The sequence below is a fragment of the Carassius gibelio genome, chromosome B19 (genome assembly GCF_023724105.1).
Source record: "Carassius gibelio isolate Cgi1373 ecotype wild population from Czech Republic chromosome B19, carGib1.2-hapl.c, whole genome shotgun sequence".
Lineage (NCBI taxonomy): Eukaryota > Metazoa > Chordata > Actinopteri > Cypriniformes > Cyprinidae > Carassius > Carassius gibelio.
The window spans coordinates 27,934,074-27,947,940 of NC_068414.1; the positions used below are offsets into that span (position 1 = coordinate 27,934,074).

Here is a 13,867-nt window from a genome sequence, read left to right on the forward strand (position 1 = left end):
TAACTATATTGTGTAAATATGACACAAAAACTCAAACGGGGCATTTTTGCTCCCATATCTTGAATTTTAGGGACATTCTAACTACATTCTTGCTCCATCACGCAGTGAGTTGTTGCCCTGCCTCATATTTGTAATCAATCAGCTGTATCAATTGTAAGATGACCCACGTACAGTATTGTTCAAAATAATAGCAGTACAATGTGACTAACCAGAATAATCAAGGTTTTTAGTATATTTTTTATTGCTACGTGGCAAACAAGTTACCAGTAGGTTCAGTAGATTCTCAGAAAACAAATGAGACCCAGCATTCATGATATGCACGCTCTTAAGGCTGTGCAATTGGGCAATTAGTTGAATTAGTTGAAAGGGGTGTGTTCAAAAAAATAGCAGTGTGGCATTCAATCACTGAGGTCATCAATTTTGTGAAGAAACAGGTGTGAATCAGGTGGCCCCTATTTAAGGATGAAGCCAACACTTGTTGAACATGCATTTGAAAGCTGAGGAAAATGGGTCATTCAAGACATTGTTCAGAAGAACAGCGTACTTTGATTAAAAAGTTGATTAGAGAGGGGAAAACCTATAAAGAGGTGCAAAAAATGATAGGCTGTTCAGCTAAAATGATCTCCAATGCCTTAAAATGGAGAGCAAAACCAGAGAGACGTGGAAGAAAACGGAAGACAACCATCAAAATGGATAGAAGAATAACCAGAATGGCAAAGGCTCAGCCAATGATCACCTCCAGGATGATCAAAGACAGTCTGGAGTTACCTGTAAGTACTGTGACAGTTAGAAGACGTCTGTGTGAAGCTAATCTATTTTCAAGAATCCCCCGCAAAGTCCCTCTGTTAAAAAAAAGGCATGTGCAGAAGAGGTTACAATTTGCCAAAGAACACATCAACTGGCCTAAAGAGAAATGGAGGAACATTTTGTGGACTGATGAGAGTAAAATTGTTCTTTTTGGGTCCAAGGGCCACAGGCAGTTTGTGAGACGACCCCCAAACTCTGAATTCAAGCCACAGTACACAGTGAAGACAGTGAAGCATGGAGGTGCAAGCATCATGATATGGGCATGTTTCTCCTACTATGGTGTTGGGCCTATTTATCGCATACCAGGGATCATGGATCAGTTTGCATATGTTAAAATACTTGAAGAGGTCATGTTGCCCTATGCTGAAGAGGACATGCCCTTGAAATGGTTGTTTCAACAAGACAATGACCCAAAACACACTAGTAAACGGGCAAAGTCTTGGTTCCAAACCAACAAAATTAATGTTATGGAGTGGCCAGCCCAATCTCCAGACCTTAATCCAATTGAGAACTTGTGGGGTGATATCAAAAATGCTGTTTCTGAAGCAAAACCAAGAAATGTGAATGAATTGTGGAATGTTGTTAAAGAATCATGGAGTGGAATAACAGCTGAGAGGTGCCACAAGTTGGTTGACTCCATGCCACACCGATGTCAAGCAGTTTTAAAAAACTGTGGTCATACAACTAAATATTAGTTTAGTGATTCACAGGATTGCTAAATCCCAGAAAAAAAAAATGTTTGTACAAAATAGTTTTGAGTTTGTACACACCCCTTTCAACGAATTGCCCAATTGCACAGCCTTAAGAGCGTGCATATCATGAATGCTGGGTCTTGTTTGTTTTCTGACAATCTACTGAACCTACTGGTAACTTGTTTGCCACGTAGCAATAAAAAATATACTAAAAACCTTGATTATTCTGGTTAGTCACATTGTACTGCTATTATTTTGAACAATACTGTAGATATGGGTCGGAGCAAGTGCATTAAATGTGTTTTTTTTTTTACCATATTTTAATTTTTCAACGTAATGAATTAATCTAATTAACTTGTTAAATTACCAGCCTTATATATATATATATATATATATATATATATATATATATATATATATATATATATATATATATATAAAATGTATTCCATTCATTCATCCATTCTCTCTTTCAGAATTTTGCTTGTTTGTTACTTTGTTCGTTCGTTCGTTCATTCATTCATTCATTATGTTGTACTCTATGTTCTTTCTTTCTTTCGGTTCATACTGTCTATTTTCGTGTATATTAATTCATTGATTCATTTATTTGGTTAGAGTTTTTGGTCATTCTGTTTTCACAGAGATTCAATGTTGTCATTTCTATTTAATATTCATATGGTTTCATTCATTCATTATATTTACCCTTTAAACTACTTATATTTTATCCATTCATCCATCCCATTTTTCTTTCCTATCTGTACATTTATTCATGACCTCGATCCTTTTTACTCGCGTTCATTTTTTATCTGTTTGTTTATCCATCTTTTTCTCTCTACTTTTTCGTTCCCTAATTTATACATTCATTAAGTTCATCTTTCAGCACCCTTCATCTTTTTATTCATCCATGCATTTGTCTACCCTTTCTTCCAATATATTTTTTATCCATTCACAAATACAGTACATTCTCTGTTTGTTATTTTTAATCCTTCCATACTTTCAATTTTCCTCTTTATCAATTCTTTCAATTGGTTAGGCAGTTTTACCCTAACCAATTGAATTGAGTTTTTGGTCGTTTTGTAAATTAATTTCTTTTTTATGTTCATTGAGATTCAGTGTTGTCATTTCTGTTTAATGTTCAGCAGAGAAGGTTTGCTTAAGAGTCCCTTAAGTATTCAGCACAAATCACACACAGCACCCCAAGTGGAGAGGTGACTAATGGAACTCCCATCTATCACTCTTTATCTCTCGCTGCTCTCTCTCCTTCTCTTTATCACTTTCACTCAGACTCCTCCTTTATCACTCTGCTCTTTTTTCCTCTTCTCCTCCTGCAGGTTCTTCAGTAACATAACTCTATCTGGACGGGACTATTCCTTTAATAATGACGGTTATCTGGCAAATCCGCTCCTGGATGTTATCTCCTACACTGCAGGAAGAGGCTGGGAGGAGGTAGGGGTGGAGCCATTAGTATGCTTAAATGTGTTTAGATATTCATGGTTATCATTGAACTGTTTTAAATGCAGCTCCCAAGTGAGTTCACATTTTGCCTTGCCATTTAAATGAAATAAATGAAATGTGAAGAATGCATTTGAAATGAACCATGTGTCGCATACAGAAGGGACTGAAGTACATCAAAGAATAAATATATGCACATTCCTATTAGATTACAATACATTTTGTGCAAACCTCAAAAGTTGCATCAACACAATTCTTTAAATTGTATTATAATGTATAAACTGTGTTATGAAAATCAAGGTCTCAATGGTGCAATATTCATTGGAATTGGATTTTTAAAATCTGTTTGATAACTTTTTTGTGTTTTTAATAGCATAACTATGCTTGATTTTTATTGTCAGTACTATATTTACTACATATACCTTTGATATAATGCAGCAAAATTATCAACTTACTGTGCACTGAGAGTTATAAAAATGACTAGTCGGCAGTTCGTACCTTTAGGTTTTTATATGCTTATTTATGTTTTACTGTATAATTCACAATGTTCCAGTTATTCAGTGAATTTCAAAAGAGAAATTTTTTACGGGGGGGCAGTGCACTTGAATGCAGTTGCAAATGATTGCACATACTTCATTTTCCTGGCAAAAGTCAATAAGCCATGGGAAATAATCTATTTTTCCAGGAACATATTTGGTATTGGTCATTCATGCACTTTTTGACAGTTTGAAATGGCTGGTTTCACAAGCGTGCCAGTGGAGCTCCAGAAATATTAATCATTCATTGTCGAGCTAGAACAAGTCTTTTTGTATTATATTTAATTGTCATGTTCACTGACAGATGGTTAACACTTGGGATTGGGAATAATGTGAAGTTAAAAGGGTGCCATGCTGCAGTAGATTTGAAAGGTTTGAGTTTATGTGACTTGTTGAAAGGTAAAATAGCTGTCACTTGGGAAGACAGAAAATGTAAATGTTCTTCAGTTTCAGTTTCTTACTTAATACGGTTGGCACTACATCCACAGTCAGTCTTGAGAATGTCAAATAGAAAACAGATTCCAACACCAATCATTTAACTTCTTCACAGTACCAGTATCATTATGTGGTATTCTGCATCTGTCTGAGGTTTCAGAAATGTGTTTGTATCATTTTAATGACATCTTGTTATTGTTGTAGGTAGGTTGGTGGGAAAATGGTGTGCTGCGTCTGCGTTACCCGCCCTGGTCCCGTTACGGCCCATTCCTCAAACCTCTGGATGACTCCCAGCACTTGCGTGTGGTTACTCTGGAGGAGAGGCCGTTCGTCATTGTAGAGCCTGCTGATCCTGGAACAGGCTCCTGTATCAGAGACTCTGTGCCGTGCCGTCTGCCGCTCAACAACAGGTCAAGGTTCAGTCTGTGGATTTTTAGACTGGAAATGTTCAACCTTTGAGGTTATCACTTTGGCAAATGTGGCAGTGAATATGCAGATGTTACAAATTACATTCACATTACCCCAGGGGCATTCATTCCCCATCTTGTCACTAGCACTGATGGAATTTAAATAAATTAGAAATGCACGTAGAAATGGAAGAGGTTGATCAATGATGGTTCTATGTTAGAGCACTTTACTTCATTTACTTTATTTAAATGCAGAATTTCTCAGAACTCTTCCTGGTCTAGCATACAGCGCCGGGGTGCATCTCACGAAAACAAGAACATGCCCAGGTCATATTTACCCACAAAAATCTAAAGAAAGATCAGCTTTATATAATTAGATACATTATGATTTTGTTTAACCAACCAACATTTTGCATAAATACACTTAAAAATAACATTTTCATTATAATTCATATATAAACAATAATAATTTCCCACTTTTATGAAATTATGCAAATAAAGTAACATTTCTTTACCCGCCCCAACCCGATCCGCTGTTTTACCCATGGGGTCGGGGACATCACGCAAGTTACGTTGCTACGTAGTCCTTCGTATTGTAACCTTATCAAAGAACCTAATAAAATATGAAAATAGATATTCCAAATATTTAATATAGGATATAGAGAATTTTTATTTTGTTTTTAATGACCCTCCCCGCAAATAAAGTGACAATTTCTTTACCCGCTCCAACGTGTTACTGGCGGGGTTCACGGGTTATGAGACGACCCACGCATCACTAATCTACACCACATATTTTCATTACCAGAACATTTTTAATTTAAAAAATAATGATATATCTATATTAATTATATAAATTGTGGATTTTTGGGTAAGAGAATTAAACTGCCATTATATATTGTAATGGCTACATTTTAATAAATTGCATTTTAGAAGAAATTGTATTTTAGATTGTTGTAATATTTCACATTACATATTTCTGTTTTACTGTATTTTTTATAAAAATACATCCTTGGTGAGTATTTATTCCGATGTGTTATTTCTTTCCAAAAATATTTAAAAAGTCTTCATTATTCAAAACTTTTGACCACCAGTGTATATTATTGCATTGGTGATTCTCATTTATATCAAATATATGGCTTATGATAATGAGAATTAGGGGAAATGTGCTTAATTGTCATGACAATATTAAATATAATAAACAGTGGCTTAAATTTGGCAAAATTAATAAAAAAAGTATTTTATATTTTTGGGTGATATATGGCATACAATCTTTAGATAAATAATGACCTTTTCCTATTTAATAATTACTCAAGTTTCTATTTATTAGTGCTTGTTTTTAAAACAGCAGACCGTTTCAAGAATAAGTACTTTATTCTTTATACTGATGGACCTCAGATTATATGTGCTTGCCTTAGGTGACACAGCACTGAATTCTGAGCAGGGATGTTCATTTAGTTTCTTTTGCTTTCTTCCTCTACATTATCTATTTCTTTTGTCACTGTCCCCTTCTGTTTCTTTTTCCATTTCTATGTCTTTCTCCTCTACTTCTTCTTTTCAATTACAGCATGGTTGTTGAGGGCATTCAATCCATGAAGCACTGCTGCAAAGGCTTCTGTATTGATGTTCTCAAGCGCCTGGCTAAAATAGTGGGCTTCAGCTATGACCTCTATCTGGTGACCAATGGCAGGCATGGAAAGAACATAAACGGAGAGTGGAATGGACTGGTCGGGGAGGTCAGGCTTTCATTTTACCTCTCGAATATTTGTTCACTTTGATTTTATTATCACAAAGTCCACTGAATTCAGGTGGAGCATTTTTTTTGTCTTAAATTGTGACACTGGTAAAGGACCATAATATACAAGCTAATGTGCTATAATTATATATTGAATGAAACTGAATATATTTTTAAATGTATGAACCAAACGGCATTCAAATTCACTAAGTAGTCCATAAAGATTACTTACAATCTTGACAAACTTTTTAAGTTTTATAAATGCACTTTCTCTGTTCGTAATGTTATTAGTCTCTTTCCCCACCAGGTGGTGTCCAAGCGGGCCGACATGGCGATCGGCTCCCTGACTATTAATGAAGAGAGGTCAGAGGTTGTGGAGTTCTCCGTTCCTTTTGTGGAGACTGGCATCAGTGTCATGGTCTCTCGCAGCAATGGCACGGTGTCACCATCTGCTTTCCTCGGTAAGGGAATAGGAGGGAGCAAGCACCACACTTCTTTTTTACTTTGTCATTTGGCATACTTTTCCAAAGTAATGCAATTCATTAGTTTGTACCTTTCATGGAGAATAAAGGCCTTGACCTTGATTTTGCCGGCACTATGCTGTACCAGTAGCTACAGGCTTCACATTACTTTAGATTCATTGTTAGATGTGTGTTTAATGCTGCCTTAGCAATTATTCAGATTATTAAAAAATTGATTGCCTTTAGGCTTTTTATGCATACTGCCAAGTGAGTGTTTTAAGTATCCTTATAATCTTGTACTTAGCAATCCAACTTGGCCTCTCCCTGACAATGAACACTTTTTAATTGTTTCGGCAATCGTGTCATCATCTCATTTTTCGTGATTTTTTTTTTTTTCTGGATAAGAACATACTATGAACTTCCTCCCCATTCTCACTCCCCATTTATTTAATCTAAATTGTTCTGTGCATAGATTAACGCGTCAACATGCATATATAATATTATCTCTAAACAAGGAGGTGGATAAAATGTGAGAGAGTTTGTCAAACCCTGTGTTGATCTAGCTGTGTGTAGCACCTACTGCTTTGCAAATACCGTTAAAGGATCCCAACATAAACAAATATGACTAAATGTGCTTGATCATTTCTAATTTGATTGTCACAGTTTGTGTGGCACATTTTTGCATGGATTTGTTTATGTAAGAGGCTGATAATTAGATTGAATAATTCTAGGATGGAAAAAGGAGCTCAGGGGGGGAAAATGACATTGTTTGGATTGCCATTCATTCATTTTTATGCTTTTCCCACCATTTTAGAGCCGTACAGCCCAGCTGTGTGGGTGATGATGTTCGTCATGTGCCTATCGGTGGTAGCTGTGACCGTCTTCATATTCGAGTTCTTCAGCCCTGTTGGATACAACCGAAGCTTACAGAGCGGGAAAAGTATGTTGTTTATATATATAAGGCTGTGCTCTAGGCAATTTCATAAATGCAATCAGCAATGAAGGACTTGTTTACAGATTGTTATTATCATTGTAAGCATGTTCCACAGTTCACCTCGAGCTGTGTTCCTTCTTTTCTCATGTGTCTTTTTGTTGTCTCCTTTTACACTGTTATCACTGTGTATGTCATAATAAGACATGCCTCATTTGGCCTTCCTGTGTTATTCTTCTCTCAGAGGCAGGAGGTTCAAAGTTCACCATAGGGAAGTCTATTTGGCTGCTGTGGGCTCTTGTGTTTAATAACTCTGTTCCGGTGGAAAACCCGAGAGGCACCACCAGTAAGATAATGGTGCTGGTCTGGGCTTTCTTCGCTGTCATCTTCCTGGCCAGCTACACCGCTAACCTGGCTGCTTTCATGATTCAAGAAGAGTACATCGACACTGTGTCTGGCCTCAGTGATAAGAAGGTAGACAGTGATACCAGTGATTTGTTTTTGTAACATATTTCCCTTTTTCAGCTATTATGTTGAGAGGTCGTACCTGTGTGGAAACATTGTCATAAGTATGATTGTTTTATATTATAATTGTATGATAATTTGCGAATAAAGAGATTGTTATATGGTATTTTGTTGTAATTTATAACCTGTATAATTATTTATAATTTATGATGATGATAATACTGAATTGTTAGATGACCATTTATCACTAACTTAAATGGATATTCATAGATTATAGTAAAAACAGAACGCTCTTTGAGCTATTTTTTTCTTATAGCAAGTATTTAAGGAAAATGTTGGTCATTATTTATTTTACAAATAAAGTACAGATTTATAATAGTATTTTAATTATACTATTATAGTATAATTAATTATTTGAATTTATTTGTTTTTTAGTTATTTTTATTTACATTTTCAGTATGTAGTATGCTAATGTACTAAGGCAACATTTCTCATTTTTTAAATGATTAGATTACGTTCACGTTTTCATTTAACATTTATGTCTCATTTCATTTCAGCTTCATTTCAATTACTTAAAACATTTTTAAATAGTTTTAGTTAATGATAACATCATGGTTCTGAGACATAAAAGAGACATATCAGTTACAATTTTCATATCAGTATATCCTTATTTACTGGGCATGAAATTCAATAGAAGGTGAAATTGTGGTTTTATAACAATTACTGACACTGCAGTGATACGGATACACACTATAAATCTTTTTAAATGGGTCCCACTTGTATTTGAACCAGGCATTTGTTTGTGTGGAGCAGTCAGGCCAAATTATGCAAATAAATCATCAACCTATAATCACATGAAACAATTCAATTTTAATTCTTTTTACACCCACCACACACTTTAGTGTTTCCAATCATAGTTATGCACATGATTAATTATGTGCATTTCAGTAGCCTAAACTGTAATCTCATATTTCAGAAACCTAATGAAGTATCTTCTACTGTTGTGTTCAGTTTCAGCATCCCACAGACCAGTATCCTCCTTTGCGCTTTGGCACTGTCCCAAACGGAAGTACAGAGGAGAATATACGGAGCAATTACCCCAACATGCATCAGTACATGGTGCGGAACAATCAGAGAGGAGTGGAAGAGGCCATTGACAACCTTAAGACAGGGTGAGTGAATGACAACCGTGGTGAAAGACGACATTAAAAAGATACAAATGAGGTTCAAAGGTATGCACACTCTCTCGGAAGAATCCGTAGGTTAATCCATACGCATAAAGTTGTATCTATAATGAAGGGTTTTAGTAGTAGCCAACTTGGCAAATGAAAAATCTGCCAAACTCAAGCTTTAATCCTGGCCTAAATCTGACCACAAATGTGTTAGGTCCCAATGAATCAAGATGTTCTTTTAAGCAGTGGGGAAAAACAGATGTGCTCACAAGTAATTGACTGATATGGGTGACATGATGGATCACAACAGAGGTGTTAATTATTTTGTTGGCTGTTGCTTTTCGCCTCCATTTCGAAGGGGAGTGTAAAGATTGACTTTCCTCCTTTGTGCTACAGTATTTCACTGGAAGGAAAAAACATTCAGCGGGGATTACTACTTCTAAAGGATACCACTCCTTAAGCTCAATTTGTGTCAGCATGGTAATAATAACTATCATGGTTGATAACTTTCTGAAGTCAAACTTATTTTATTTAAATGCTTTTATAATAATAATAGTAATAACAATAATAATACATTTGTACAATACAACTTTTGGTAATGTGCATTTCTTACACTCAAAGTGCTACAACAGTATAAAACAACAATAAAAAGAACAAAATACTCCATATTAGCAATCACAATGGCATCACAATAACAACGACAACAACAACTGTAAGAATATTACATAAAAGCTTCACTAAAGAGAATGTTTTGAGTAATTTCTTAAAACAAAAGGTGGAGAATTCATAATAGGAAGAGGCAAAATAATTCCACAACCTGGAAGTAACAAAAGAGAATGATCTCCCACCCATAGTTTTAAGTTTGCAATGAGGCTGGTACAGAGTAAGAGAATCAGCAGAGCGGAGAGACCGAGATTGTGTTGACACTGTGACCAAATTACAAATATACTCTGGGGCCAGCTCATGTACTGCTTTATAAGTTAAGATAACTTTAAAATCAGTGCCTGATTGAACTGGAAGCCAATGTAGTTGCGAAAGCACAGGAGTGATATGATTACGGGATGGTGTATAAGTTAAGACACAAGCAGCTGAATTTTGCACATATTGCAGCCTCTTAATCAAATTTGCAGGTAACCCTGCAAAACATGAATTACAATAATCAAGCCTAGATGTTATAAAGGCATGAATAAGTCTATCTGCATCAGGCATAGAGAGAAACGGTCTTATACGTACAATATTCCGAAGATGATAAAAACCTACTTTAGTAACATTTTTAAAACAGAGTCGCGTGAAAGACACAGTAATGAAGCTCGTATGTGTTTGCAGTACACAAACCATAGACGGTTAAGACAGCTGACTCCACTGTGTGAGCCTGTCTCTCTCTCTCTCTCTCTCTCTCTCACACACGACACACAAAACTCTGCATTTGAACAGTCAATAGCAAATACTTAAACTCATAACAAAACATACTTCCAGTAGCTGATTCAGAAGCACCACATTGTCGTAGCAAAGTCAGAAGTACCTCCTCTCCTAGGTTCACAAAACGGTCGTCCATAAATTGTGTTGCTGTTCTATTGTAAGTAATCTTGAAGATTCCTAAATGCATCTACTTTCGGAAGGCTAAATAAAGTGCTTTCGTTTTCGCCTAGATATACACAGCATCTCCCAGACATGGTTGCTTCAACACTAACTGCAGTTACTGAAACCACACCTTCTTTCTTTGTGTGAACATTTGGGTGGCATTATGCAAATATTTCCATTGAATGAGCGATTTTTAGGAGGGCATAGCAGAGTCTTAACTATGATAAAGAATATCTCTTTGGGTTTGAGACTTTAATTTTCTTCATGCACCAAGAGCCTGTTACACTCCAATGAGAAAGGAAAAATTTAAATCGCTTCAAATGACCCCTTTAAAAGTCAGCTGTGCATCAAAAATCACACCCTAATTCCGGACCTACACAGAAGGGAGAATCTGTCAATCTTCCACTGTAAGTTTAAAATTATTAAGTATATTTACAGCTGTTAAAGTGCCAATAAATAGTGCTTCAGTTTTTGAACAGTTTAACTGTAGACATTTATGTTTCATCCAATGCCTGTATTTTAGTAAACAAGAAGATAAAGTTGAAAGTGCAGATGTAACATAAGGTTGAGTACTAATGTAAATCTGGGTATCATCTGCATAGCAATGATAACCCAGACCATGCTTTTGAATAATCTGCCCAAGAGGCAACATATAAATTCTAAAAACAGAGAGTGGGACTCAATCCCGATCCCTGAGGGACCCCCTGCCACAATGGAACAGTCTGAGATCTGTTTGCACCAGAATAGACAAATTAAGTGCATCCTGAAAGATATGATTCAAACCATTTTAAATCTACACCAGAAAGACCAGTCCACTTATGTAATCTCTCCAGTGGTATAGTGTGACAAATGGTATCGAAAACAGCAGTGAAATCTAACAATATCATAATGCCACAAGCCCCAGAATCTGCTGCAGCAAGGAGATCATTTTTTACCCTCAAAAGGGCAGTCTCCGTACTGTGTCCAGACTTAAACCCTACTTGAAAAGGTTCTAGTAGTCTGATCGCAGATAAATTATTTTGTAGCTGACCAACTACCACATGCTCAAGAACCTTAGCAACGGATGGCAAGTTTGAAATAGGCCTATAATTAGACATGTTGGCAGTATCGCTCCCAAATTTTGTAAGAACTGGTTTAACTCCTGCTACTTTAACCCTTTGAGTTGCACTGCTCTTGTCATATTATCACAACTATGCAGTGTTCTTAACCACATCATGTATATTTTAGGTTTCAGATATTTAAAGGTGCTGTAGGGAACTTTTGTAAAAAAAAATATTTTTTACATATTTATTAAACCTGTCATTATGTCCTGACAGTAGAATATGAGACAGATAATCTGTGAAAAAAATCAAGCTCCTCTGGCTCCTCCCAGTGGTCCTATTGCCATTTGCAGAAAGTCATGCGCTCCCGGTAAAAAACAACCAATCAGAGCTGCGGTCTGTAACTTTGTTTGTGTTCAAAATGTAGAAAAATTAACATAATAAGCGAGTACACCATGAATCCATTTTCCAAACCGTGTTTTTAGCTTGTCCTGAATCACTAGGGTACACCTATAATAAGTGTTTATATTCAGACTATTTTAGATTGCTTCGGGGGTACCGCAGCGGAGTAACCCAGTACCTTTGTGATTCTTCATAGACATAAACAGAGAGAAGTAGTTCCGGCTACAATGTTCTTCCGCAAGACGCAAGCAGTTCTGTTTATTAACCGCTAGAGCGTCAAAAGTTCCCTACCGCAGCTTTAAATACACATAAATACTAGTAAAACAATATATTAAGAATTTGAAAAATACACACGTCTATGTAAGCAACACTAACAATCCATTCAGAAATAATTTGCTGATGTGTTTTATTTATATCAGATACACATAGCGTAAGTAACTATAAAGTTCACTTTATTCTTCACCTAGTTCACCGGCCACTTATCACTTGTATTTCGGGAGAAATTTATGAATTCACGTGCTGTAAATCTGACTGATAGGACTCTCTGTACTGCAGTGCAAATAAACATGGCAGTTCACATCTCACATTACAGGTCATATAAAGCATGCTCAAGATCATTTAGAAAGATTTTTAAATGAGAAAACACTCATTTACACATATTTGTGAATCAGAATATCATATTGTTCATGACATGGTATGCAAGTTTGTGAATATATATATATAAAAAAAAGGAAAACGTAATAAAAGTGATCCATCTGTCAAACAATGTTTTTGTGGCCGCGGTGTGTCACGTGACGCATCGCCATGGAAATAGTAAGTGGAAATGTTCTAAAATAATGGTCACCTGAAAAGAACTCACTCTGGGGGGGCTGCAAAAATATTTTAAATTCACAACTGAAAAAGTTAAGTGCTAGTAATCATTTTACCGACTCGGACCTTTGAGTCGCTTTCAGCAAAATTAGTGAATCTTTTTTCGAGTCATTTCGTTCATTTTTATCAAAATATAATTAAAATGTTACGTGTAACTTCCATAACATGTCTACTAGTACTTAAGCCATTCTTTCATAATGTGGCAGCCCCATAAGCTTTAACCAATGCAGTCTGAGTTGGAAAGAGAATCGATTAGTTCATCTATTGAGTAATCGAGTTTGTATTTATAGAATGAAATTCAATTATATTGCTGTTTTAAATGTGTCTGATTACAGATAGCCTGAGATTGGACAAGATTTGTATTCTAAAAACAACCAGTTCGAAGAGAGCGTAGTTTGTTTTTTGCGTGAAAAAAATTTCTTAATATGAAATTCGAATGGTATGAAAATTAGAGATTAGACTGTACAGTAATTGAAATCTACACTTTAATACACACTCATAATCTGAAATGCTGATGTTGTCAATAATTAATAGTTAATAATTTTAGAATAAAGTATAACAATAACAGTACTTTGCACAGTTGATTACCGATCTTTAGATTAAATCACCATATTGCGCAATTTATTCTAATGTTTTTTTTTTTCTTCAGTTGGTCACAACAAACTTGGCAGACCTGTTACTTGTTCAGATGACAATATACAGTAAAAATTCTTATTTGGGTCATATATTCCAAGACGTTGGCTAGAATCTGACTGACTGTTACACATACTCCTCAAAACATTAGATTCATCCAGCTGGAGCTGTGCCAGCGCACAACCAACACAAGGAAGATAATTCCACAAACAGCTGCAATTTCAAGTTTTCAAACAAAGATGGCTTCAAAG

At 35.7% G+C, this 13,867-nt stretch overlaps 1 protein-coding gene across 1 annotated transcript in view; it reads left to right on the plus strand.

Annotated features, from left to right (window-relative positions):
* LOC127979689 (glutamate receptor ionotropic, NMDA 2D-like) overlaps nt 1-13,867 on the plus strand; it is an 83,337-nt gene that overhangs the window by 56,523 nt on the left and 12,947 nt on the right. Inside the window, exons 5-11 of the mRNA XM_052585288.1 lie at nt 2,831-2,945; nt 4,127-4,332; nt 5,894-6,062; nt 6,369-6,522; nt 7,337-7,462; nt 7,698-7,927; nt 8,930-9,090. Of these exons, the coding sequence (XP_052441248.1) occupies nt 2,831-2,945; nt 4,127-4,332; nt 5,894-6,062; nt 6,369-6,522; nt 7,337-7,462; nt 7,698-7,927; nt 8,930-9,090 (1,161 nt within the window). The remainder of the gene's footprint in view (nt 1-2,830; nt 2,946-4,126; nt 4,333-5,893; nt 6,063-6,368; nt 6,523-7,336; nt 7,463-7,697; nt 7,928-8,929; nt 9,091-13,867) is intronic.